Below are 26,999 nucleotides of genomic sequence, written 5' to 3' on the forward strand. Positions count from 1 at the left end.
GAATGGTTGGAGCACAGTTGACCATTCAGCCTGTCTTGTCGTTGCTGCCCCTCTGAAGAAGATATTCCTCTGATGCAACTCTTTGTCATTTCCCTGTAACTTTGCAAACTTGATGATGCAAATCCATTTTGAATGCTTTAATTGAACTTACCTACAGCTCATTTTCAGGCAGTACATTCCAGATCCTTGACACTTGTTGCATGAAAATAGCTTTGCTTCATGCTGCTAGTTTTGCCAATTACTTTGAACCTTGTCCATTGGTCTATTTTAAGTATACAGGTTGAAAGGTGAATATTGGCCAGGGCACTAAAAGAACTCCCCTTATTCTTATTGTAAATAGTGTTATTGGATCTTTTATGTCCACTGGGGAGGGTGGCTGAAGCCTGAGATAATGTTTTGCCCAAAAATATGACACCATGGCATTGCACTGGAGAGTTAACCTGGACATTATACTAATGTCCATGTGATGGAATTTGAACGTAGAGCTTCATAGTCCATAAATGCTACACCAAGACACTCCTGAGGTGGCATTGATTGTAGATTAGCTTGTGGCAGATTGTTAGGGTTGAGAAAGTGTAGTTTATGTTGCAATGTATCCACATTGTACCCCATTTGGGAATACTCAATACAAGCAGTGTGCCCTGAAATGGGTAATTTCTCCCATTCCCAACACTGACTGCTCTTGGGTGAAGAACCGCAAATAGGGAAGAGGGTGGCTCTGACATTATGTTGTGGCTCTTCCTCCAGGCTTGACATCATCAGGATATAAATCTCTAAAGATTCATAAAGGCAGCACTTTGGAGAGCAATTTTTTTACTAAACTCACCTGGCTAGTAATCTACAGTAGATTGAAAGGGATTTGCATTCACTCCCACTGAGCTCATAAGAATAGTTAAAACAAAGCACTGATCTCACGATGCCTGACCCTCTGTGATTTCTAGCACTTTTTGTTTTCAGGGGGAAAGAAATGCTGCTCCCCTCACATGATTTTAATTTGCACTGTTCCATGTAACTATCCTACAGCGCAAAACAGATGGATTAGATTCCCTACAATATGGAAATAGACCTTCGGCCCAACAACTCCAGACCGATCCTCCTGGTTCTTCTACATTTCTTTGCAAATAAACATCAAATGCTCTCATGAATTGCATCAATTGAACATGTCTCCATCACATTTCCAGGCAGTGCATTCCATATCCTAACTACTTGCTGAATGAAAACATTTTCTCGCATCACCCTTGCTTCTTTTGTACACCATTTTAACTCTATGCCCACAGGCTCATTCCCCCTATCCCAACCCCTGACTAATGCACCGAACACTATGGGCAACTTAGCATGGCTAATTCACCTGACCTGCACACCTTTGGAATGTGGGAGGAAACCCACACAGACACGGGGAGAATGTGCAAACTCCACATAGACAGATGCCTGAGGCAGGAATCGAACCCAGGTCCCTTGATGCTGTGAGGGAACAGTGCTAGCCACTGAGTCACCGTGCTGCTCATTTTCTTTCATTAGTATTTTAGCCCCTACCCCCACCTGTGCTCCCTGTCGACATAGATGCTTGATGGAAAACCAGCTTCTAGTGTTGGAATTTAAATACAGCAGTGTTTCACACTGAATTATAACACACAGTACAATAACAGGGGCATAAGGACACAGTGGAATTTGAACCCACGTCTCTGTGGAGGCTAGAACCTTAATCCACTAGCAATTTTGGACCTGTTACAAAAGAACTGAGAAGAAGGGGAATACACAATAGTTTACTTCTCTGTGTATACATTTTGTTAATTATAAAGAATCAACTCAAATTGAAATTGGAATGAAAACATTCCTTCTGATACTTTTGCTAAAATTAGTTGTTCATTTTGCTTTGGAAAACAAGGCTTTGAATGATCTGAACTAAATTGTACTGCAGTAGCTTTAGGTGAAGTCTGGGGGTCACAGTAAGTTCAACTTCAACCTGTGTTACTGTCAAAAACAGCTTAGCTTCCAGCTCAAGTTAACAATGGTTTGCAAAATATCTTGGGCCACACCTTATCAAAGAATTCTCAGTCTTTCTTGTTACAACTACCAAGGCATACTGCATTAGTTCAAGCAGATTTGAAGTCGAACTTTTACTTCATGGAAACCACAACAAAATTTATTAGGTTGCTAATAGAAAGGTTTCTTTCAGGTTACAGGAGGCAGATTCTAGTAGACATATTGCTGATTCACTTGGCTGGCTACTGCACTGGGGTTTCCATTCAGAATCTGGATGAAATTCAGGAACGATCTGACCCACATACTGACAGGTTACTCAGACGTTTAATGCATGGCAGGTTGTTAACTGACTCAGGGTCGATCTATCCTCCCATTATAGAAAGATGTTATTAAATTAGACAGAAAAGATTTACCAGAATGCTATCGAGACGGGAGGGTTATAAGGAGAGGCTGGGACAATTTTCCCTGGAGCGTAGGAGGCCTTATAGAGGTTTACAAAATCATGAGTGGCATGGGGAAGGTGAATAGCAAAGGTCTTTTCCCCAGTACAGAGGAGTCCAAAACAAGAGTGTATCAGTTTAAGATGAGAGAGAAAGTATTAAAAGGGACCTGAGGGGTAACTTTTTCCCTCAGAAGCTGGTGCATTTATGGAATGAGCTGCCAGAGGAAGTGGTAGAGGCAGGTATAGTAGCAACATTTAAAAGACATTTGGACAGGTACATGAATAGGAGAGGTTTAGAGGGATTTGGGCCAAACACAGGCAAATAGAGTTAGGTTAATTTGGAATACCTGGCTGGTGTGGATGAGTTGGACTGAAGGGTTTGTTTCTGTGTTGTATGACTCTGACTGAATGGCTGGTAACTCTCTTGTGTCAGCAACTCAAGATGGAGAGGTGACTATATCTGGGATAGCACCTAGTCCCTGATGGTGATTATTGCTACACCTGCCTGGGTGTAGTATGTTTAAACAGGGCCTGACTAAGACACCCTGGTGGGGTGGCTGAGGATAATGAGGGCCATGGTACAAAAGCCAAGAGAAGGGGGATACCCAAGAGAGAAAGACCTAGGTGGAGCTCCAATTGTCCAAAGCATCGGTAAAGGAGATTAACCACCCCACCCCCACCCCCCTTTCCCATTAATAGCTTGAGGAATGAGACCTGGTAGACTTCAAGCTTGGCTCCAGACTCCACCAATGCAACAAAAATTGTTGCAGGTGGGAAGAGGTCACTAAGTGGTATAGAAAATAGGCACTTTAGGGTATCAATTGACACAGGATTTTTGGGGAGTGATGTTTGGGCAATTGCTGGCTGACAAATCCTACATAGCTTCTGTTTAGACAGAGAGGTAGATGTCAGAAATATCGTCCATGATGAATTGTTTAATTGTACTCACTCTCACACCTCCGCCTGTCTGCCATCCTGGTATAGAGGGTGTAAAATTCTGCCTACAAAATTGGATAATTTGGAAGAAGGCTATTCAGCCCATCAAGTCTGTAGCTGTGCTTTCACAGAGCAATTCTTTTGGTCCCAATCTACTGCACTTTATCCAGTTTTTTAGAATTAGTTTTCACTTCAAACTGAATGTTACCATTGAGTCTCACACATAAACACTAACAAGTTGTATCACTGACTCTTGAGCTGGTTCTTTAGTCAATTACTTTACATTTTGTGCCCCTTTTTCTTTATTTACTCTATCGCAATATTTCATGGTTTTCACCACCTCAAACAAGTCTTTGCCTAGCTTTCTGTGTTCAAGGGAGAACACCACCAACTCTTCTCATTTATACTGGTCACTGCAACTCTCATTTCTGGAAACATGCTAGTAAATCTCTTCTGCACCATTTCAAAACCCTCATATCCTTCCTTAAGTGTAATGCTGAGAATTAAGCACGTCCTTAAAATACTTGCAGCAGAAACTGAAGATGTAGACAATTATGTTGGTCAACATGTGGTGACAGAAATACTTACATATTATTCATATTAGTTGATGTTGTTTAGTAATTAAAGTTATTTATTGTATGCTAAAACAATGTAGTGGGATTAAGAAATAAAAGCCAGCAATTGTTTTGATAAAACACATTAAAATATCCTGGTTTTTACCCCACATATTAGATGAGTAGGGATTTTGTATTTAATGTATTTGCAAAAATTAGGGAATTTTTTCAGACTAACATTCTTCTTATTCATCAAAGATAGCAAAAGCAGATTAAGCAGTGATTCATCTCTCTGATGAAGCCACACACTGGGAGGACCAAGAACACTTAGAAAATTTCAATTTAAATAAATTAGTGAGCCATGTGCAATGTTTACCCAATGATGAATAATGAATTGTTGTTTTAATGTTACCTTAGTCCAGTGATAAGACTCTGAGTCACATCTCAGAATGAGAAATCCATGTTCAGAGACTCACTAATGTTTAAAAATGTCCTTTCACAAGCTGTGGGATTTGCTGGCTGGGCTAGCATTTGTTGCCCATCTATATCTGCCCATGAGAGGGTGGTGGTGAGCTGCCTTCCTAAACCACTGGAGTCCATGTGGTGTTGAAACATCCATGGATTCCTTTGGGAGGGAGTTGCAGGATTCTGAGTGATATAATGGCAATAAAGTTCTACATCAGATGGTTTGTGGCTTGGAGGATAGCTAACAGGGGGTGGCATTTCCATGCATCTGCTGCCCTTGGCCATCGAGGTGGTAGAGTGCAAGTAGTTGGAGGGTGTTAGCAAGGTGGAAACTTCAGTAGCACTGGCAGAATTGCAATGCAGAAACAAGGGAGGAATGCTGCATTCAGAATGGTCTTTTAGTTGAACTCTTAAGCTAATTGAGGTAAATGTTGTAAGCTTGGCTGGAATAGGAGTAGGTCATTCAAAGTTTTTTTATAATAATGTTAACTAGTTTGAAGATGTTATAACACCTTGAAATAGGACTTGAACCTAACATGTCTGGCCCAGAGGTGGGTGTTGCTGCCATTGAGCCAAAAGACCCATTAAGATCTAATGCAGTTTTAGCAAGATGCTGGTGAAACTCAGTAAGTTTGGCAGAATCTGTGGGGAGAGGAACAGAGTTAACATTTCAAGACCTTTCTTCAAACTGAGGGCTCAAAGCTTTAACTTCGTTCTCTCTCCATCTTTGGACTGTGGGAGGAAACCAGTGCACCCGGAGGAAACAGACATGAGGAGAATGTGCAATCTGCACACTGACTGTTATTCAAGGGTGCAATTGAACCCAGGTTCTTGGTACTGTGAGGCAGCAGTGCTAACAATTGAGCCACCATGCTATCTAAAATGGCATATCCAAACACATTTATTTTATAAAATGAGATACTAATTACATCGACATAGGTGGATAGCAAAATAAAATGGTCATCATCTATAATGTCAGAGCCAGCCAAAGAGCTGAATGACCTACTGCAGCTTCTATGTCGCACGGGAACTGGTTGAGGCAAATACCTCAAATGTTTCGGAAAGGAAACTGGACAAGTATGAGTAAAAGTAGAAGTGTCATATTGGACGCTCCATAGATGCTACCAGACCTGCTGAGTTTTGCCTGTAGTTTCTTGCAGTATTTTGCTTTTATCCTCTTAGGAATACATAAGTCATGTTAATTGTATAATAACTGGGAACAACTAGGCAAGTGGAGGGTATCAATAGGTTGTTAGTATGTCATAGCTAAGGACACTTGTGGCGCAGTGGTAGTGTCTCACGTTTAAGTCCTGCCTGCTCCAGTAGTGAGTAATAGTATATCAAAGCAAGCTGACTCAGAAAAAAAATATTTATTCAGGGAGCTGGAGTTGTTGCTGCAATATGCACTTCTTGCACGCATGTTGTTGTCTGGAGCTATGGAGCTACAGTAGACATTTCAAAGCTCTTTCCATTACATTGCTAATTCTCTCCTGCCATTGGTGTGTCTTGGAAAGATTTAGAAGTTGATACTCAGGGTCATGTTACAACACCTTCTTTAGCCATTCAGGGCTGGGAAAGGACTTGAACACAGACCTTCTGGCTCAGAACTAAAATGCTACCCACTGCACCACCAGATGTCCCAAATATGCTGGCACTTCAGCACATGTAAGGGAACACTGAGGAGAAAGTTTATTTCAAATGTATATATTTGCTTTTTCAGCATTTAAGAAGTTAGTTCCCTTCGTATTCCAACACTCAGTTGACTTATGGTTGATCTCTAGCTCCACCATGATACTTTGTAAAAACATTTCCTCTATCCTGCCTACCCTCCTACCCCAATACAATCATAAGTAGATTCATCTTATTTGCTACTGAGAGATGTTATATTGTATGTTATTATATCAAGCGTTTGCTGATGTGACAGTGATTCTAGGTCAAAAGTAAACCTCTAGTTCAAAAGATTCTATGTCATTCCATTTATAAATCATTTTGGATGAGAATTTAGGAGACATGGTTAGTAAGTTTGTGGATGACACTAAATTTGGTAGTGTAGTGGATAGTAAAGAAGGTTATCTGAGATTCCAAAGGGATCTTGATCAATTGGCCCAATGCGCTGAGGAATGGCAGATGGAGTTTAATTTGGATAAATACAAGGTATTGCATTTTGGTAAAATGAACAAGGTCAGCACTTATGCAGTTAATGATAGGGCCCTTGGAGTGTTGTTGAACAGAGAGTTCATAGGAGTTTAGGTACATAGTTCTTTGAAAGTAGTGTTGCAGATAGACATGGTGGTTAAGAAGTTATTTAGCATGCTTGCCTTCATTGCTCAGACCATTAAGTATAGGAGTTGGGGAATTGAGGTTTACAGCATGTTGGCGAGGCCATTTTTGCAGTACTGTGAACAGTTCTGATCACCTTGCTAGGAAGGATAATATTACATTAAAGAGGTTTCAGAAAAGATTTACCAGGATGTTGACAGGACTGGAGACTTTGAGTTATAAGAAGAGGCTTAGTAGGCTAGACCTTTTTTTCACTGGAATGTAGGAGGTTGAGGAGTAACCTTATAGAAGTTTATGAAATCATGAGGGGCATAGACAAGGTGAATAGTGAAGGTCTTTTCCCTCAGGTAGAGAAGTTAAAAACTTAGAGAGCGTATTTTTAAGGTGGTGGGGAGAAAGATTAAAAAGGGACCTGAGGGGCAATGTTTTTGCACAGAGGGTGGTTTATATGTGGAATGGACTGCCAAAGGAAGTGGTCAATGTATTTTCAGTTACCAAAATTTACAGACTTTGGACAGATACATGAATAGGAAAGGTTTAAGAGGAATATGGGCCAAATGGGACTAGGTTAGTTTCGGCAACTTGGTCGGCATGGACAAGTTGGACCGAACAGTTTGTTTCCAGGATGTATGACTCTTTGACTCTATAATATTATAAGTACTGAAGCTAATTTAGAGAGCAATTTTGTTGCAAAGATCAAAATCGGACAGAAGAGAATGAGAGTAACAGAAAATGCACAATTCAATGAAATTCCCACATGTTGCAACCAATAAAAGTACAGTTGCTTTGAAAGTTTTAACAAGTCTGCAGTAAGTGTTGCTAAACTATGAAATGTCACAGCTTGATGAAGGGCTTTTGCCCGAAACGTCGATTTCGCTCCTCGTTGGATGCTGCCTGAACTGCTGTGCTCTTCCAGCACCACTGATCCAGTGTTTGGTTTTCAGCATCTGCAGTCATTGTTTTTACCTCCTTGGCTTTTCCACTGCCTGGTAGCCACTGTTATGGCATAAATGTTATTGCTTTTAGCAGAGTACAGTTCTGTCTGGCTAGATCTCAATCCATCTTCCCACCCTTGAAAACATCTGGTTCAAATGGCTGGCCTTTCATCAATATTATGTACCTGGGGGCATTCACATTCTCCCATTACTCCCAGTCACTTGGGCATGCAGGACAATTTGTTTGAAAGGTGGCATTGAGGATGTCAATAGAGAGTCAACAGTGGTTTGGCACAATTTAACCGTGAGGATGCTGCTGTGTTTGCTTTAACGCTAAGGGTTCATTACATCCTCTCTAACTATATTTGTTTGTTTTTGTGATAATTTTCAACACTCTGCTCTTGCCCTGCATCATGCTTCCCAATTGAAAGAGGTGGAAGATTTGTAGAGTTCAGACTTCAGAAAAGATACTTCCTCTAATAGCAGATGATTCCATGGGATTTGGGAGCAGGAGTAGGCTCTTCAATCCTGACCCACCATCAGACAAGAACATGGCTGACCTTCCCCAGACCTCAATTCCTCTTACATGTCACATCAATCAATATTCCAAAAATCTATCTTCCTCCTCTTTAAATACTTTCACTATAAGCACTTTACTAACAGCTTGAATATTACCAGTCTAAGCCTGCCATCCAGTATGTCTATTGTTTCATTTTAAGTCTGGTTCTCAATGACATTTTATGAAGGAAAGTATTCTAGAGAAAAGAATGGTCACCATATTCTACAAATATGCCATTTCTGCAGACACTGGCACAAACATATCCGCAAACAATTGGAATGAACGTTCTTTACAGGCCCCTGGTCAGCAGGGAGTAGGAGGACAAGCTTCTGGAGCCTTCCTACCAGGTAGCCAAAAGGATATGGGGGCTAGGCAGTGAAGATCAGGCATGACTGCATTGACTGGTGGAGCAGGTTCAAGGTAAACGGCATATTCCTGCTCCTATTGCCCTAAAAGGCTGGTCAACTGCGGTCTGATACTTGGATCTTGGTGCCGAGCTGTAGTTCTTAACCATGAGGGTAGTGACATGGAGAGGTACAAGAAAGTCTTCGTATCTTCAATCACTTCATGAATCCCCACATACACTTTAGTAGATATTATATGAAGGACCACTACTACATTATTCTGTCACTACCTTTTATCTCAGGTTTTGTATTCTTACATTTCTGTTTGTATCCTCTTAGTCCCGTACCCCTTCAGTAACAGCCAAAAATTCTATATTTTTTAACACCCAGTGTAGACGTTCTTCTTCAGCTGGGTCGAGGTTGTAAAATTTGCATACATGTAACTTTCTATCCCCACCACTAGGGGGTAGGTCTTGACTTTGTGTCACAGCTTAAAGCTGGTGATGGTTGCTGGGAAGTCATTGAAAGTTAAAATCAGAGAGCTATGTGAAACTGACTGTTTTTCACTATCACCTGTTGTTACACATGGCACGCAAAGTCAAAATGTACCCCTTTGGATTCTCTGTAATTGCTGAAGGTGCACCTGATGGAATGGTAATGAGTTAACTTTGAAAATTGGATGCAGCATGATAAATTCATTTAGATTTTAGTCTATCCAAATCCTGCTAAATATCTTTGGGTGTGAAATTGGTCTGGCTGTTAATGAAAAATGGTTCACAGTGCACCATAAACCTGCTGGATCACGCATAGAGAAAGGATATTAGGTAGGCTATGAAAGGGTTGCAAATTTTCTACGGCCTATTCTGTTGACACTTGACTGGAATCCCAATTTCATTGGATCTAGGCTATATCAATATTGTGAAATTTAGCTAGCGAGCAGAAATGACAATATGATCAGACAATTGGTTGCATGGGTTACATTTAAGCATTTATATGCAGCCCTCTGTAAAAACTGGACTGTTCCATTGCCGAAGGGACAGGCAAAAACTTTGATGTGGATCATGTTACACAGATCGATAGCAAAGTTCACATGCACATAATTAATTCAGAATTGAGCATGAAACACATACCTTCATAGTCCCTGGTTTCCAAGTTTACCAATGTCCCAGCTGCAATGACCATCTGCAAAAACAGACACATTTTATGCAAGATCAGATTTAATGTATCAATTCGATATATAACTTTTTTGCGTGTTCATTTGACTTGACTAGTCCAACCCACACCATATTCTACCTGCCGTAAGCCTGAGGTCATTCAAAATGTTGATGTCTGTATCTTAACTCATATCAAGTCCTTAATTTGAATATTTTCATCATTGTTTTCAATTTTGTCCGTGGACAGTCACTCCCTGTATTTTGTCCAGTCCCACAACTAGCTCAGATGTCCATACACCTCCAATTCTAGCCCTTTGAACATCACCGATTAGTCACTGTACCCTTCAGTTGCTACTTCACCATCCTCTGGAATTCCCTTCCAATACTTCTTCATCTCTACTTTGTTTTCCTCCTTCAAGATGCTCCTTGAAACTTTCCTGTTTGATCATTTTTAGTCGTCTACCCTAATACCTCCTTATCAAGCTCACTGTCATACTTCGATGCCTATGAAGCACTTTGAGATACTTTATGATGTTATAGGTGCGAGATAAATAAGTTGCTGTTGCTGAAGCACTCCTCCGAGAAATGTCAATCAACATGTCAGTTTCCAAGGCCGGTATTAGCTATATTTCATTTGCTTCATTTTATACAGACCTGGTAACATTCTGCTTTAACATTAAATAGTTAAGATAAAAAATTAAGCAGGTAATAAATATCAGTTGATTAATTAATTGTCTGTATTTCAAAAACGTGTATAAGGAGGGAACATGGAGAGAACTGAGAGATTATCATAGTCCATAAACTTTCTTCAAGTGAAATTTTGTGTCAAGTGTCTGCTTCATCTCTAAGCTTGGTTTCCATTTAACTGACTGGGGGCCTAATAGGGAGGAGATTGCAGAACCTTTGGTTTTGATCTTGGTGTCATCATTGTTGACAGGAGTAGTGCCAGAAGACATGAGTATAGCAAATATTGTTCCCTTGTTTAAGAAGGGAAGTTGGGACAACCCTGGTAATAATAGGCCAGTGAGCCTTACTTTGATTGCGGGTAAGGTATTGGAAAAGGTTATAAGAGATAGATTAGATTAGGTTAGATTCCCTACAGTGTGGAAACAGGCCCTTCAGCCCAACCAGTCCACACTGACCCTCCAAAGAGTAACCCACCCAGACCCATTTCCCTCTGACTAATGCACCTAACACTATGGGTAATTTAGTGTGGCCAATTCACCTGACCTGCACATCGTTGGACTGTGGGAGGAAACTGGAGCACTCGGAGGAAACCCTTGCAGGCACGGGGAGAACATGCAAACTCCACACAGACGCTCACCCAAGGTGGAATTGAACCTGGGTTCCTGATGCTGTGAGGTACCAGTGCTAACCACTGAGCAAAGGTACCACCCAAATTATAGTATTATAGGATTTATAATCATCTGGAAAGGAATAATTTGATTAGGGACAGTCAATACAGTAACCTTATTGAATTCTTCGAGAAGGTGACAAAACAGGTGGATGAAGGTAAAGCAGTTGATGTGGTGTATATGAACTTCAGTAAGGCATTTGATAAGGTGCCATGGTAGGCTATTGCACAAAATACGGAGTTTTGTGATTGAAGGTGATTTAGTGGTTTGGATCAGAAATTGGCTATGTGAGAGAAGACAGTGAGTGGTGGTTAATGGGAAATGTTCATTGGAGCTCAGTTACCAGTGGTGTGCCACAAGGATCTGTGTTGGGGCCACTGCTGTTTGTCAGTTTTATAAATGATCTGGATGTGGGCATAGAAGGATGGATTAGTAAATTTACAGATGGCACTAAGGTAGGCAGAATTGTGGCTAGTGCTGAAGGATGTTTTGGGTTACAGACAGATATAGATAAGATGCAGAATTGGGCTGAGAAGTGGCAAATGAAGTTTAATGAGGAAAAGTGTGAGGTGGTTTACTTCGGAAGAAGTAACAGGAATGCAGAGTACTGACAGTGTAGATGAACAGAGAGATCTTGGCATCCAGGTGCATAAATCCCTGAAGGTTGCCACCGAAGTTGATAGGGTTATTAAGAAGTCATATAGTGTGTTGGCATTTATTGGTAGGGAGATTGGGTTTGGAGCCATAAGGTCATGCTTCAACTGTACAAGACACTGGTAAGGTCACACCTGGAGTATTGTGTACAGTTCTGGTCACTGTATTATAGGAAGGATGTGGAAGCTTTGGAAAGGGTTCAGATGAGATTTACTGGGTTATTGCCTGGTATGGAAGGAAGGTTTTATGAGGAAAGGCTGAGGGACTTGAGACTGTTTTCATTGGAGAGAGGAAGGTTGAGAGGTGACTTAATTGAGATGAATAAGATAATCAGATGCTTAGATAGGGTGGAAGTGAGAGCCTTTTTCCTCAGATAGTGAAGGATAACACAAGGTTTAAATTGAGGGGTGATAGATTTAGGACAGATATCGGGGGTAGTTTCTTTACTCAGACGTTGGACGGCATGTCTGCAACATGAAGGGCATTTAAATGGGCATTAGACATACATATGGATAATAATGGAACAGTGTAGGTTAGATGGGTATCAGATTAATTTCACAGGTTGGCGCAACATCGAGGGCCAAAGAGCCTGTACTGTGCTGTAACGTTCTATGTTCTATGCTCATAGCAATAATGAAAGTTATTTGCTCATTTTATGTTTGTACAGTTTTGCTGGAAATGTTCTGTTACTGCTATAGGTAGGGTTTGTCCCCATATATTATTTAATATCTTTTGCAGTGTTGAAAGAGTAAACTCTCACATCCCACAAGACACAATAGGAAACTAAGAAAAGGAGAGAAATAAAGAATGTAACAAGCGTCTAAGAAATAAGGAGAGAAATCAACAAATGTCACTTTGGTGACTCGTGTGGACAATTTCTGAATTGATTTTGCACTAATTTTCTCTTCCTCATTCTCCTCTGGTACTCAGTATCTAGGTTGGGTTCCATTAGCAACAGTTGCCTTTCAGTGCATAATCCAAGTGGACATTAAATTGCTGTGAAACTTGGCAGAAAGTGTGAGCAAGTTGTTCAAATGTGGATAACAGCACTACCCAGTTTAGAATTGCTGTGAGTTAATTTCTGCAAACTTGCAAAGGATCATTAGATTAAAAAATACACTCAGGATTCCCATTTACTTTCCTTCACACAAAGCAAAGAATCTGAGACTAATTGTAATTTATACAAATGTAGGATATGTAACATTCGCCCTTTACTTCCTTACATACCACTATACAGGTTTCTCAAATTCATCCTATGTGATAATGAACATTACATTCAAGAGAGCACTGGGTAATGATTTGGATAGAAATGGTGTGCAACGATATGGAGAAAAAATGGGAGATTGACACTAGATAATAGAGTCAGTGCAGGGACGATGAGCTGAATATCTCCTTCTGCACTGCAATAATTCTGTGATTCTGTAACATGTACTTCCTTAACCTAACATTATGGAAAGAAGGATTGGATTGAGAAAAAAACAGAAAGAAAGCACAGTTGAAAAATAGAAGAAACGAACTTATAAAAATATACTTTTAAAAAACTATCTTGAATTCAACTTAAATTGTCTTCTTTCTGAGATCTAGAGATTGATTGATGTTTGCTCAATAGGTACTTCTGTTAAATTCAAGACCTAACTTGCAGCAAGATTTCATGTATAATTAATGTGCAAACCCAATAAGTAGCTGACAACAATTGGGATGTTGAAGGTGAGATGCTATTTGGGATGTAACCTGTCAAGTACATTTTGGAATTAAATCTTAACTGGATGCCTCCAATCAGATTTTCCTGTTAGTGTGCCTCTGACACAGAAATGGTCCCAATCATAAGAAATTAAGAACACAAGAAATCGAAGCAGGAATAAGCAATTCAGCCGAAAAGCCTGCTCTGTCATTTAATGAGATCATGGCTGATCTTATCTCAGCCTCAACTGTACTTTCTTGCCTGATCTCTATAGTGATTGTAACAAGGTCAGTCAGAGTTCCCTGATTAGGGTCGTTCATCTGGTCAAATCAGGGAGTCCCGGTTGACAGATATAACAGGAGTGTCAGAAGTTCATTTCACTCTGAGAACTGGCTCTGAGGATACCAGACCAGGGCCAAGTACTGTGCACGTGTAAATAAAGGGTAACTTGGTGATGGGATACCGGCCTCTGTGGAGTTATTTCACTCCCCATAACTCTTCAACCTGTTACTATTCAAAAATCTGTCTATTTCCTCCTTGAATTTACTCCATGACTCAACATCTGTAACACTCTGGGGTAGTGACTTCCTTGAGAGAAGTAATTTCTCCTCATTTCTGCTTTAAATCTTCGACCCCTTAAATGAAAATTATAACCTCTCTTTCTAGATTGCTCCACAAAAAGAAACCTTCTCGATTATAAACAGTGTTGATCAGATTCCAGCCTTTGTGTGGAATTGACATTTTGCTTTGATTTTGTATGTGCACTATTGCAAGTGCTGTCTGGATTATAGCAGAGCCTTACAGCTTAGGATAATTCTGGCAGAGACTTTAGTTTCATGCTGTGTAAACAGATATTAGTGGAATGCCAATGGTAGCTACTGATCTTGGGAATCCCAGAGTTAGACAAAGGAATCATTGAGAAGCAGATCCCACTCCTGGTAGCTTCCTCCCATTGGGAAAGCAGAGGACAAAGGCAGGACTGACTTGGACGTATTACCTTTTCTCAATTATTAAACAACCTGTGAACAATCACGAAAAAGGCTACAACTTGGAGTAGTTTGAAAAACCTGGGGTAAATGGTGCTTGTGAACCTGTGCCCCAGATTCAGCATTTTCAAGAAAAGTTGATGTCAGATAAATAAAAAGTGACCTGCTGTAAAAACATCAATTCTACCAGAGTTAAAAGCTATAGCCATTTATATAAATATTTAACTTTAGATCATGCGTGTCAGAAAGTTGCGACAGGCAAAGATTCGTGCAACCATGTACAAATATCTCAAGGAATGTGATTTACAAGCCTGAACAAAAATCCATTCCTTACACAAATGTTTTGTTAGACTAAAACCACAAGAGAACCTCAAATGCTGGGGGAGGTAGTGGCAGAACATTGAAAGTTTTTCCTGCTCACAATAAAAGCCTCCCAACAGCTGTTACCCCCTCACCCCATCCAAACTTCCTGTTTCGCTTGTTTCTGTCCCTCTAAGAGTCCTCTCTCAGCTTAGCTTTGTCGCAAACCTTTCCTGCCCCTTTTTCACAAATGAACAATCTTTCTGACTGAGCTTGCAGCTCACCATTCTTATTGTCCAATTCCCTGGTGGAGAAAACACTTCTAGCCTTGGGCACATTTCATCAGGTGTTTGGACACAGTACTCACATTCCCAGAACATTCCCTAACTTGTATGTTCCAAGACCAGATTAGGTTCAAGATCAGGCCAGCCAACAACGTCCACTTCCCCTAACTGAATAAAAAGAAGATGGTCATCTTCTACTGTGGGCTACTGGGATTGGGAAGGGCACAGTTAGCCCAACTGGCTGAATGTTTGGTATGCAATGCAGAGTGACACCAACAGCATTGCTCAATCCCATACGAGCTGAGGTCACCATGAAGGTCCCACTTTCTCAGCCTCAGCCCTCACCTGAGACATGGTGACCCTCAAGTTAAAATCACCAATGGTTTTCTCCTCTCTGAGAGAACAGGACTCTGGGACTGTGGCAACTTTACTGAGATTGAAGGAAGGTGGGCAGTGAATAAAAAAAAATCATTTTCTACTAATATAAAAACCTTTCCTGTGTTATTTTCACAACAGCATTTATGATTTTGCCCTGGAATCTTTTATATTTCAGGCAAATGTCAAAGAGTGTGATGCTGGAAAAGCACAGCTGGTCAGGCAGTATCTGAGGAGCAGGAGAGCCAACGTTTTGGGATAAGCCCTTTATCAGGAATGAAGCTTGTGGGCCAAGGGCGCTGAGAGATAACTCGGGGGGTTGGGTGGGGTGGGGGGGGGGGGGGTGGGGGGGATGGTGTAGGGATCTGGAGGGAAGTTAGTTGGGAATGCAATAGGTAGATGAAGGTGGGGAGAGGGTGGTAGGTCGGAGAGGAGAGTGGAGCAGGTAGTTGGGAAGGAAGATGGACAGGTAGGACAGTTCAAGAGGGCGATGCCGAGTTGGGAGGCATTAGATAAGTAAATTGAAATCTGATTCCTTCCAGCTTTTAAAATAATTGCAGGCAGCACAAGTTTTTTACAAAAAATGAGGCCTATGAAAGCCTGTTGCTGTTGTAATTCCAGGGTAGCCTCAAGTATTGACAGTACATATCTGATCGTCACTATGCAAATACCTTCATAATCTGATTGCTGTGAAGAATGGAAGAATTCTGATCCTTTCTGCATTATTGGTTTGGACATAGCAGAAAAGTTTACACTCAATTTAGAGACACAGAGCTGACTGGGTTCCATGGCATTTGGGGAATAATCTTTGTGTGCCAACTTTATGTTTTATTATTTAATCTTTTGATCACTAGTATTAACTCTATCCTATGGTTTAATACCATCCAGAGAAAAGATTGATTGAGCATACTTCCCTTTCTGTCATTGTCTAGAATATTGTCTCCCAAATCTTTTCCTGTTGTGATCTTGTTTGAAGTCTTTAAACTTGTCATGACCCCTCAGTGAGAACCAAGAAAGTGGTCACTGGTCAGAGAGGGAGAACAGCTGTTATAATATCCAGAGATCCTGATAGACCTAAGGTCCTCAGAGTTCATGGCCCCAAACTTCAACATATGACTCTACTTTCCAAAGCCCTGTTCTAAAGTCCTCAGGTTTTTCTCAGTGGTGGTGGTTTAGCCTCAATGGAATTTTAAGATATTCAAGCGCATCACTCATAATTCTCAAAGTTTTGTCGCAATCGTTCTGTGGGTCAGAATCACTATCATCCCCATCAATCAATCCTATATTCTGTCTGATCTGGAGTGCAGCCTTTTTTACCCCAAGATGTAGTGAAGTGATAAATAGACATGAGGCTCACCTCTCAGCTGGAAAACCTGGGTTCTATTTGTACCTCCTCCTGATGTGTCATGAAGTCTAAAGCAAAACCTTACTCTAATGGTAGTGTCACATGTTCCATTGCAGGAAATATGCCTGTCTTTAGAGGGTGTCACCAATCGAAACTTTATTGAACATTTAATCAATAAATTGGTTTTATTTCATTTAAAATACATAAAACAGAACATAGGTTTTACAGTGAGAAATTTATTTTGCTCATTTTTTTATGCAAAATGGCAAAGATTTAGACTGCTAGATTTAGGGTCTCCATAATGATATGGAGGCACAGGGTGAAATAGTTTGGTTTGCTAAACAGTCAGGCATGACAAATGAAGACACCTTACTTTACAACACTGCAGACTTTGGCTGTAAAGAGATTTGGGATGTGCCCTTTAGAACAGGGCAGAAAGTGTGTGGGGCAGAGAGTCCGATGCTATGATATGGGCTTGATGAAACAACTTGGCTTTCCCTGTCCTTCAATTTTGCATATCCAGAAAGCATAGAACGCAGTTGATCACATTACTGTGTGTTCACTGACAATTCTGGGCCAGCAGCAACCCAGAATTCACCTGGGTGCAGGCTTGATCCCAGACTGCTGTTACTCATTAGGTGCTGACAGGTGGGGAATACCTGAAAAATATTGACGGTTGATGTTTATGTTTACAGATACTGGAGGACTTACCATTCAGCCGCAGAATTTCTGTTTTTATTTCAGATTTCCAGTAATTGCAATTTTTAACACTGTGAGTGCCTGTGTTTAGTTGGGAATTTGCAAAAATATTTTGGAATGATTTCAATCAGAAACTTCTGATTGAAATACAGTATCTTGGCGCAATCCATTATTTGTGTGGGATAGTATTAACAAGTTATAGTTAAGATACCAAACCACAGCTTTCATTGTCAGTAGAGAAGGAGTAACAGATGTGTTTACCTGAATGATACTCAAGTGGCCATAGGTAGCAGCCAGATGTAGAAAGGTTTGTCCTCTGTCATCCACAGCATTCAGATCAGCACCGAACATAATTAGATCCCGCACGATCAGAGGCTGATTTGCGACCACAGCAACCAATAGGGGTGTCTGTGAACATTGTAAGAGGATTAACTCTAGCCAGTACTGATGTAACAGAATTAGGCGATTTAGCCTCTTGAGTCTTTTCTGTTTTTCGAATAGATCATGATTGATTGGAACCTCAGCTCCACTTACTCACTTTGGTTTCATAAATTTTAATTAACCCGACTATGTCCTTTTTTGGGAGGGCAGTGGGGGGGCGAAATTATCCAGATTTCTACTACCCTTTACCAATTGTTGTAAAAACCCACTTAGAAACGTAAAAGGTAGGAGCAGGAGTAGGCTATTCAATCTGTTTCATCTATTAGGAAAGGAAATCTGCCATCCTTACCTGGTCTGACCAAATGTCACTCCAGACCGACAGCAATGGCTCTTAACTGCCCTCTGAGTAATATGGTCTAACCAGTGACACTCATACTCCATGAATGATTAAACAAAAACGTCATCAGGAACTAATTTATTCAATCTCCACTGTGCTGCCTCCAACTCTATTGTTGTTCTTAAGTATGGAGATCAATATTGTACATAGTGTTCCAGAAATCCAGTCTAACCAAAGCCCTGTATAACTGTAGCAACGCGACCCTATTTCCCCTGCAGTAAAGGCTAGCAATCCACTTGACTCGCTAATTGTTTGCTATACTTACGCGTTAACTTGCTTCGATCCTTATACAAGTGCATTCACTATATTATTCAGCAACCTGTTCGGAAAGTTGATGACTGCAAAAGCAAAAGCTTCATAATCTAGTTCCATGCTGACCCAATGCTTATTCTTGCTTCTGGTACTCTCTTACCTAACTCAAATAATCAAACACAGCCCAGTTATTTCAAAATCTGACAAGCTGTCATAAAACCTCTATATTTTTCAAAAGTGAAAAGACATCTCTCTATGCATGGTGTGGTGATGAACGTGCCTTTAAGCCAAATATCAATCTGACAGCACTCTTCCAAACCCTTTCAGGTTTCTGGGAAGGGGCCAGTGTGAGATGAGATGAGGAGGTGAGGAGAGGAACGCTGTGGTTTTATAAGGATGGAGTGAATTTATTCATATTGCACTGTCCCAATAATACACCTAACACTCTCTTTGCTTTTGCTTTATCATTCCGGCAGTAGTCCAGAAACCAAGCAAGTGTAGGCCATTCAGCCCCTTGAAGCTGCTACGCCATCCAATAAGATTATGGCTGATCAGTTAATGGCTTTAACTCCATTTTCTTGGCTGCCCCCACCCTTTGAGTCACTTGAAGATCGAAGTTTGCAGAATCCTGCCCTTCATATGCGTAGAGCATTTATGGATTTAGATAATCAAAAACTATAAGACTGGTTTGTACAACAGTACAGGCAAAATTATTTCATGAGAATGTGCTTTAAAATTTATATACCTTTCCCCGGTGTTCTTTAGTATCAAGCCTTCTGAGCTCACGCATTCGTTCAGCCGCTGCATAGGCATGTTCCCGCATTCCTTTGGCTGCGTAGATGTGAAGAATCCTGAAATCAAAATTGGGCAATTGCTAATTACAATTATTACATAGCGTGATTACTTCTATTACAGTTTAACAGTTTGGCACCCAGTCTTTAGACAGATCTTCCAGTGGGACAGAGTGTTAAAGTAATAAAATATTAGTGTCACAGTAAGGAGCCTTCTAAAACTGGTGCAGTGAACTGAGTGAAGGATATGTGCTTGTCATCGTGGTGAAAATAGAGAGCTAGATGAATCATTTCTGGGGTGGCCCTGATATATCTTCCTTTTAATAGAACTGAAGGACACATGAGATTGGAGCAAGTGTAGGCTGTTTAACACCTCAAGCATGCTCCATCATTTAGTAAGATCATGGATCATTTAATTGCAATCTTAACTCTTCTTTCCTTCAAAACTTCACATCTCTAAAACAAAATCTCTGGAAATCTGAGTCTGCCTTGAATATTCAGTAACCCAGCCTTACAACACTCTGGCGTAGTAAGTACTGTAAGGATTCATAAGGATTAGGAACAGGAGTAGGCAATTAAGCCCCTCAATCTTGCTCAACCATTTCATACAATCATGGCTGATCTCATCTCAGCCTTAGTTTCACTTTCCTTCCCGTTCCCCATAACGCTTCGACCCATTACTAATTAAAAATCAGTCGTCTATTTTTTCCTTAAATTAAATTCTTCCAAGAGAAGAAAATCTTCCTCCTTTTCAGTTGAAATAGGGAGACTCCTTATTTTTAAACACCTCCATAGATAGATCCATGTTCACCCCTATTTGGGAAAACATCCTGTCAAAAGTCTTCCTTGTCAAGCCCCTTCAGAATTTTGCATTTCACCAAAATCATTCTGCTAAACACCATTGATTTATAAACGCAAACTTTCCTCTATCCTTCCATCCCAGAAATCAACCTGGTGAATCTTCTCTGTGTATCTTCTCTGTGCTCAGCTCTTTCACTGAGCTGTAGAAGGCTGTATGAAAGGTTATCACCTGTGTTCTGGATGGCAGGACCAGGGGTGAATATGAGAAACAGGGAAAGAGAAAGGGCCACAACCATCTCTAAGACACAGTTGCAAAATGAGCTAGTTTAATGAGATGACCATCCCACTCATCAGTTTCAAACATTAACTTAGCCCCTTTTGTGGTTTGTGTGGTCGACCACACACCTGCATCTCTGGTGATATAGCTGTAAGGCTCACATGAGCAGCTCCTTCTGATATTTCTTTCCCAAAAACTGACATTTGAATTTGGCCTTTACTTCCTCCACCAACAGCAACAGCTTACATTTATATCCCACCTTTAACATAGCAAAACATTCCAAGGCATTTCACAAGGGAGTTACCAAACAAAGTTTGGTTTTGAGTCACCCAAGCCGCAGAAGCAGATATTAAAATAGTTGGCCAAAGAGGTAAGACATAAGAGTGCTTTAAGCAAGAAGAGGTCACGAGGGAGATACAGAGGATTAGGGAGGAAATTCTGAAGCTTGGGTTCCAGACAGCTGAAAGTTCAGTTCCAATGGTGGAGCAATGAAAATTCCACCACAGTTGGAATCGTGATTCCAAGGTATTGAATTTTACATCCTGGACAGCAAAGCTGCTTTGAATAAAATTATTTATTACAAAGCCTGTCACCATGGCAATATCATATCAAAGGTGGCTTATATTGACTTGCAGACTGACTTCATCTCATTAGACTGGGAGTGACACCCTCGAGAGTTGAAGGTCAATCTGATTGGCTGGTTGCTTGAACAGTCCTATTGGCAGTGATCTCTTTCAGGGGAAATATGTTACTGCAGGAGGGATCAGTGTGTTGGGTAAGAGGGCAGCTTTTTGAGGGCAAGTGGGAAGGAACAAAGGGAGAGATGACAACTCAGAAGGTGCTCCTTGATTTGCATAGAGCACCTTTTGCGAAACCTTTCCTTACTTGTTACATTTTCAAAGAAACCTTTCAAAAATGGCCTTTGTGTTCTGTCCACCTGTCCCTGCCCATTAGAACACAGGTGATGAATTGTGAGGTTAAACAATGATCATTTATTGTACTCTTCATTTATAAATGAAACCCTGGATTCCTATGGCACCGTAGTATTCTCCCTATCTCTTGGCTAGGAGACTGAGGTTCAAATCCCACCTGATCCAGGGGTGTGGAATGACATCTCTGAATAGGTTGATTAGAAAAATATAGATGAAGCTGTTTTTAAAAATCAACGTCTACAAGGGTATTGTTACCATTTTTAAAATAGTTGCTCAGAAAGTGTGTTTTAAGAGATTTTCTGTGTTCACTTTGCTCTGCTTTGTAAGTGCAGGTGTGTTGAGGGCCTTAATTGTCAATAAGTTGGGCTGGTAAACGCTTCAGTAGGCCGAAGGATAGGCAGCCTGCACAGGTAGTGGATGGAAGAGAAACAGGGAGGCCTAGCACACGGCAGCTTTTACATGGTTCCCCACCCACCCAAACAAAAACTAGCTCAACAGCGGCCAAAACATCTCGCTCATGAAATTGCGTCGGCCTTCCTTAATTCTTCTTGCCCGTGTCCTGTTGATTTCTGTTGTACAATGGCACAAACTGAGTTGGAGGATTCCCGGTCAATCAGTAAGTAAGTTCGGAGTTGACATGAGCTGGATATAATCAATAGCTTAATGCATATTTGCTGCGATGTTAATCCATTCTCTGCACATGAAACACTTGAATTTTTGATTCATTTGCAGAGGCAAATGTAGACATGAATTTTCATTGAAATGTTCAAGTTTGGACTTTTACTTTTAGTTATAGAGTCATAGAGATGTACAGCATGGAAACAGACGCTTTGGTCCAACTTGTCCATGCTGACCATATATTCCAACCCAATCTAGGCCCACCTGCCAGCACCCAGTCCATATCCCTCCAAACCCTTCCTATTCGTATACCCATCCAGATGCCTTTTAAATGTTGCAATTGTACCAGCCTCCACCACTTCCTCTGGCAGCTCATTCCATACACGTACCACTCTCTGCATGAAACAGTTGCTCCTTAGGTCTCTTTTATATCTTTCCCTTCTCACCCTAAACCTATGCCCTCTAGTTCTGGACTCCCCCACCCCAGGGAAAAGACTTTGTCTATTTATCCTATCCATGACCTTCATGATTCTATAAACCTCTATAAGATCACCCCTCAGCCTCCGATGCTCTAGGGAAAACAGTTCCTTTACAATATTAGATGTTATCTAATCAAACTGTTCAGAGATGTTATTATATACCTCTGGAGCAAGTGAGATTTTAACATAGTCCTCCTCAGAGTTCAGGACTCTACTCCTGCACCACAAGAGTTCCTGCCTGCCACCATAACTAGTATTAGCTTGTTCATTTTAAAGATGCACTCCTCACTAGCAGGGCCAGCATTTTATTATCTGTCTCTACATTCTGGAAATGGATGGTTGTAGGTACTTTTATTCAAACTGTTCTGATATATCATGGCACATCTCTGCAGCAGGTGGGATTTGAACCCAGGCCTCCTGGCTCAGAGATAGGGACATTACCACTACACCACAAGAGATACCACCCCCCAGATTATATTGGATGTTGTTAGTTTTCCTGTTCAGTCATGTTACATCACATCCTTGGATCTGTTGGGACTTGATCTTCTGGCGCAAAGGTAGGGGCACTAACACTGCACCACAAGCGATCCCCTCCCACCGCCGCCCCCACACCCAGATAATATTAGATTGCCCTCTCTTTAAGGAATCCACAATTTTTTTTATTGATTAGTAAATGGGCATTTTAATTGAAACTAATTATTAATTGAATTTGAATCTTGTTCCTGTTTTGCTTTAATCACTCCAGAGGACACAGCATTCAGAATGGAGAGCAAAAAACTAGTTTACATAAAGATCAACTACTACACGGAAGAGTTTATCATCAACTTTGCTTCCACATGCATCTTAATATGCTGCCAAATCTCTTAGTGTGTTTTGCAGCAAATTCCATTCCTTTTCTTTTCGAAATAAAGTATGAATAAAATGAAAGAAAATGCAAATATGTGCATAGGAGAACAGCAAAACTTGCAACCTTGACTTTTACAAACAATCCATCAGCAAATTTAACATAACTCATTTGAAAATCTTCTAGATCTGTGCTATGGATATTTCTAAATGTACTTTCTTGACAATAATTATTTTGTACAGAGATCGACAGTGGATCAGGAGGCTTGAGTTTGTTGACAGTTAGCACCTGCACTGACAGTTGCTTCTAGCACATTAAAAATTATTGAACACATAAATCAATCTCTCCTCTACCACCACCGTGTTTACAGAAAAAAGGGTTTATCAAAATGAAGCAGTAAATTATTATCAACAATTAAGGATCCTAAGAAAATGTAGATCAGGTGAGACTCATGCTGCTTTTAAGACATACAAATTTCTCTTTCATGTTTTGAAAATTATTGAAATCTTTTCATGGCAGTAAATCCGGGGCAATGTTACCGTGACTTTACACTCACATTGTCACCTTTGCACCAATGTGAAACTACTTTGAATGTGCATTGTTTGCCAAAAGCCGACAGGTCAGGTTGCTGTCTGCTATCTGGTGAGAGTCCAAGTTGGAAGGTCTAAATTTAAATTTGAGTGCCTCAGTGCTCAATGATCAGTCAGGAAACTAGGTTTTAGAGTGATAGATATGTTTTTATAGACACACCAGTTAGATGTTTGGCTTTTCACCAGTTGAAAAGTAGTCATTGTCACCTGGCAGCCTACGTTTGGTTTTCATGACTGAGCCACGCTACAGAAGGTGCTCAAGAAAGCTTAAGGCTAATATCAGATACAATGAGGCAATGGGAAAATTCAATAAAATAGAATCAATATCCATGTAACCAAACAATCCTAAAGATAAAGTTCCCTCTCTGGAGATTTTGATTTGGCCCATTGAGTTGACAGAAGAATTGTATTATGAGCCCTGTGTTATACTTCTGTTACATACACAACTCAATTTGCGAGCATTAAACTGTCTGTCATATTCACATTATTGACAGTTGGGTATATGCCAATAACGGACAACCTTAAAATACATTAGTGGTGTTTTTTGTAACACTAGAGTTGGAGATATTTTCTAACTGCTATGAATCTGAAATAATTTCAACTACCTTCTCAGCTAGCCTCTCTCACTTAAGAATTCAATGTTTTTTAATTTGGCAACTTCATTCCTCAGTTGTATCATAGTTTCTTTATGCTAGGAAATTTTAGCGAGTTTGGATTGGTTGGGTTTTTGGTTCTGTTTTATTTTATATCTGAATTTATTATGAATCCTGGCTTATCTCACTGAGACATTCAAGTGAATATCAATATTGGGATGATTATGTTCTGAGATAAGAAAATGATTAAACAAATTTATAATGGATCACTAAGATTCTGCAATCCACTTTGCTGACTATACTGAAGGTTTCAATTTTCTCCCTCTGTAAGCATATCTGCACATTTTGCATTATCATACCATACTGTTTCTCATTTACTAACCTTCATAGATTGCTAGGAACAGGTTTATCCAGGAAATAACAGCACAGAGCCGTGACTAATAAAAATAAAAAAATGTCAATCTTAATCAGATTATTAAAGGGGAAGGAAGCTGTTTGGAGAGAAGATTCTGGCAAATTTCAGCTGTTATATTTTTCTCAATGAAGTAATCTACAGGTAATGTATTGTGGCATTAAACTAGGATCATCTAGTGTACTGTTGGTTTGTAAATCAAATAATATTTTAAATCAACTTCGACGAAGTTATTACTGCTACAATTCCTTAAAAGTTGCTCAGAAATTGTATTTTAAGGGTTTTTATTTCACTCTTCTGTAAAATTGTTCACTGACTGCCATATGCTGGAAACACAGGAACAGGAGGAGGCCATTCATGCCCTCAAACCTGTTCTATCGTTCAATTAGATCATGGCTGATCTGGGCCTCAACTGTATTCACCTGCCTTGGAATCTTTATTGAACAGGAACCTATCAAACTTTGAAATAGAAGCTATTTTATTTCAAGAATAAGTTGAAAGTTGAACAGAAGGGTTCTGGAGGAAACCTCTGCAATTCAGGTTTCTGAAGTTATTGATATAGAAGTGACAGGTGTTTGCAAAATGATTCATTTTAACTCCACTCTTCTCTGACTCAAAAACTCATGAGACTGAAGGAAAGCTGTGTGCAAATGTGTATTTATTTTGGTCTCTCTTTACATAAACTCTGAGGTAATCCACCACTTATTGGCTTTTACAGGTGCTCTATTTGAACAAGACTAATCTAACATGGAGCACAAATACAGTTGTAAATATTGTAAGAAGAATATATTTTAATCAGTTGAATTAAAGCCATATTCTCTTTTGATTATGTTACTTCAACAATTTGGGGCCAAAGTAAAAAGTTCTGCTGTCGACTCAAATATATATATTAGCATGTTTTACACAGAATGAATAGGACAGAAACAGGTTATTTGGCTCAACTCATCTGCACTGGTGCTTATAATTCATGCAAGTTTCCCCCGACTTCTCTTCATTAACATTCTTCAACTCCTTCATGCTTTTACATAGCTTCCCCTGAAATGCACTCGTGCCATTTGTCTCAAATATGCTTGCTGTAAAATTCTCACCATTTTCATTGGGTAAAGAAATCTCTTCTGAATACCTTGTCTGATTAAGCAATGTCGAGGAGGCATTAATATCCTGTCATGGAGACTTAGGTGCTTGGATTTTAAAGCTCATATATATTTAACAACCCTATACGGTAAATTGATGATCTCTGATAGAGCACCAACTCAACAAAGGACTAAATTATAGAATCCCTACATTACAGATCATTCTACCCATTGAGTCTGCACCAATCCTTCAAATAGCATCCAACCCTGCACTATATCCCTGTAACCCCACATTTCCCAAAGCTAACCCATCTAGCCTGCACATCCCTGGACACTACAGGGCAATTTAGGGCAATCCATTCAACTTGCAAATCTTTGGACTGTGGGAGGAAACTGGAGCACCCAGCACATTTTCATGCAGACATGGGGAGAATGTGCAACCTTCACACAGTCACCCAAGGCTGAAATCAAAGCTAGGTCTCTTGTGCTGTGAGGTAACAAAGCTAATCACTGCCCTTGAATGCAAAGCCAACCTGAAGGTAGGATATTGCTGTAGAAGGAGCAAGTATCAGGCCAAACTTTATTGTTGGTTAACCATTAAGAGATGACATGCTTCTAATTGTCTCTCTTCATGATGGGTCACTATGAGAAGAAAATGGCAGCTCAGAAATAGAAAAAGCTCACATCCATCGGAATAAGGCTGCTTTAATAAAGACCAAAGAAGACAAAACTGCCTTTCCTTTGTGACTCTATTTAGATTTGAATCCTTATCTGAAAACTGTCATTTGATTCCATGAACTGTAAAATATTAACTTCTCAAAGTCAGAAGTTACATATAACGTCAATTTATTGGCAATTACTGACTGTGTTGTTGAACAACTGTTAAAACAGAGAATATGACTTTAATCATAAACAAATAAGATGTAATTGAAGCAAACACATTTCCGATGCTTTGAAGTCACATGGCACAGGCATGAAAAAGCCAATATAGTGGCGCATTCTTAAGTCCAATATCTATTTGCTAGCATCAAGAGTTACATTACTCTTAAACAGTGTGCCACCTAATTCGACTCTGATTCAATTCAATTTCACTATATTGTGTCAAGAAGTTAAATGCGAGCATGGTTTGAACTGCATGAAGATGAGATACAATAACACTAAAGGAGAATATCATTTCACTCCTTCTTTAGACCTACCACTTCAATTGAGCCAAGTGAATTCAGCATTG

The 26,999-nt window shown here is 40.1% G+C and overlaps 1 protein-coding gene across 1 annotated transcript in view; it reads right to left on the reverse strand.

Annotated features, from left to right (window-relative positions):
* Positions 1 to 26,999, reverse strand: part of LOC140494188 (NF-kappa-B inhibitor delta-like) — a 131,028-nt gene that overhangs the window by 22,339 nt on the left and 81,690 nt on the right. The window contains exons 6-8 of the mRNA XM_072593305.1: positions 19,107 to 19,212; positions 17,593 to 17,739; positions 9,629 to 9,680 (exon numbers count right to left, since the gene is read on the reverse strand). Of these exons, the coding sequence (XP_072449406.1) occupies positions 9,629 to 9,680; positions 17,593 to 17,739; positions 19,107 to 19,212 (305 nt within the window). The remainder of the gene's footprint in view (positions 1 to 9,628; positions 9,681 to 17,592; positions 17,740 to 19,106; positions 19,213 to 26,999) is intronic.

This window comes from Chiloscyllium punctatum, chromosome 23 (genome assembly GCF_047496795.1).
Source record: "Chiloscyllium punctatum isolate Juve2018m chromosome 23, sChiPun1.3, whole genome shotgun sequence".
NCBI lineage: Eukaryota > Metazoa > Chordata > Chondrichthyes > Orectolobiformes > Hemiscylliidae > Chiloscyllium > Chiloscyllium punctatum.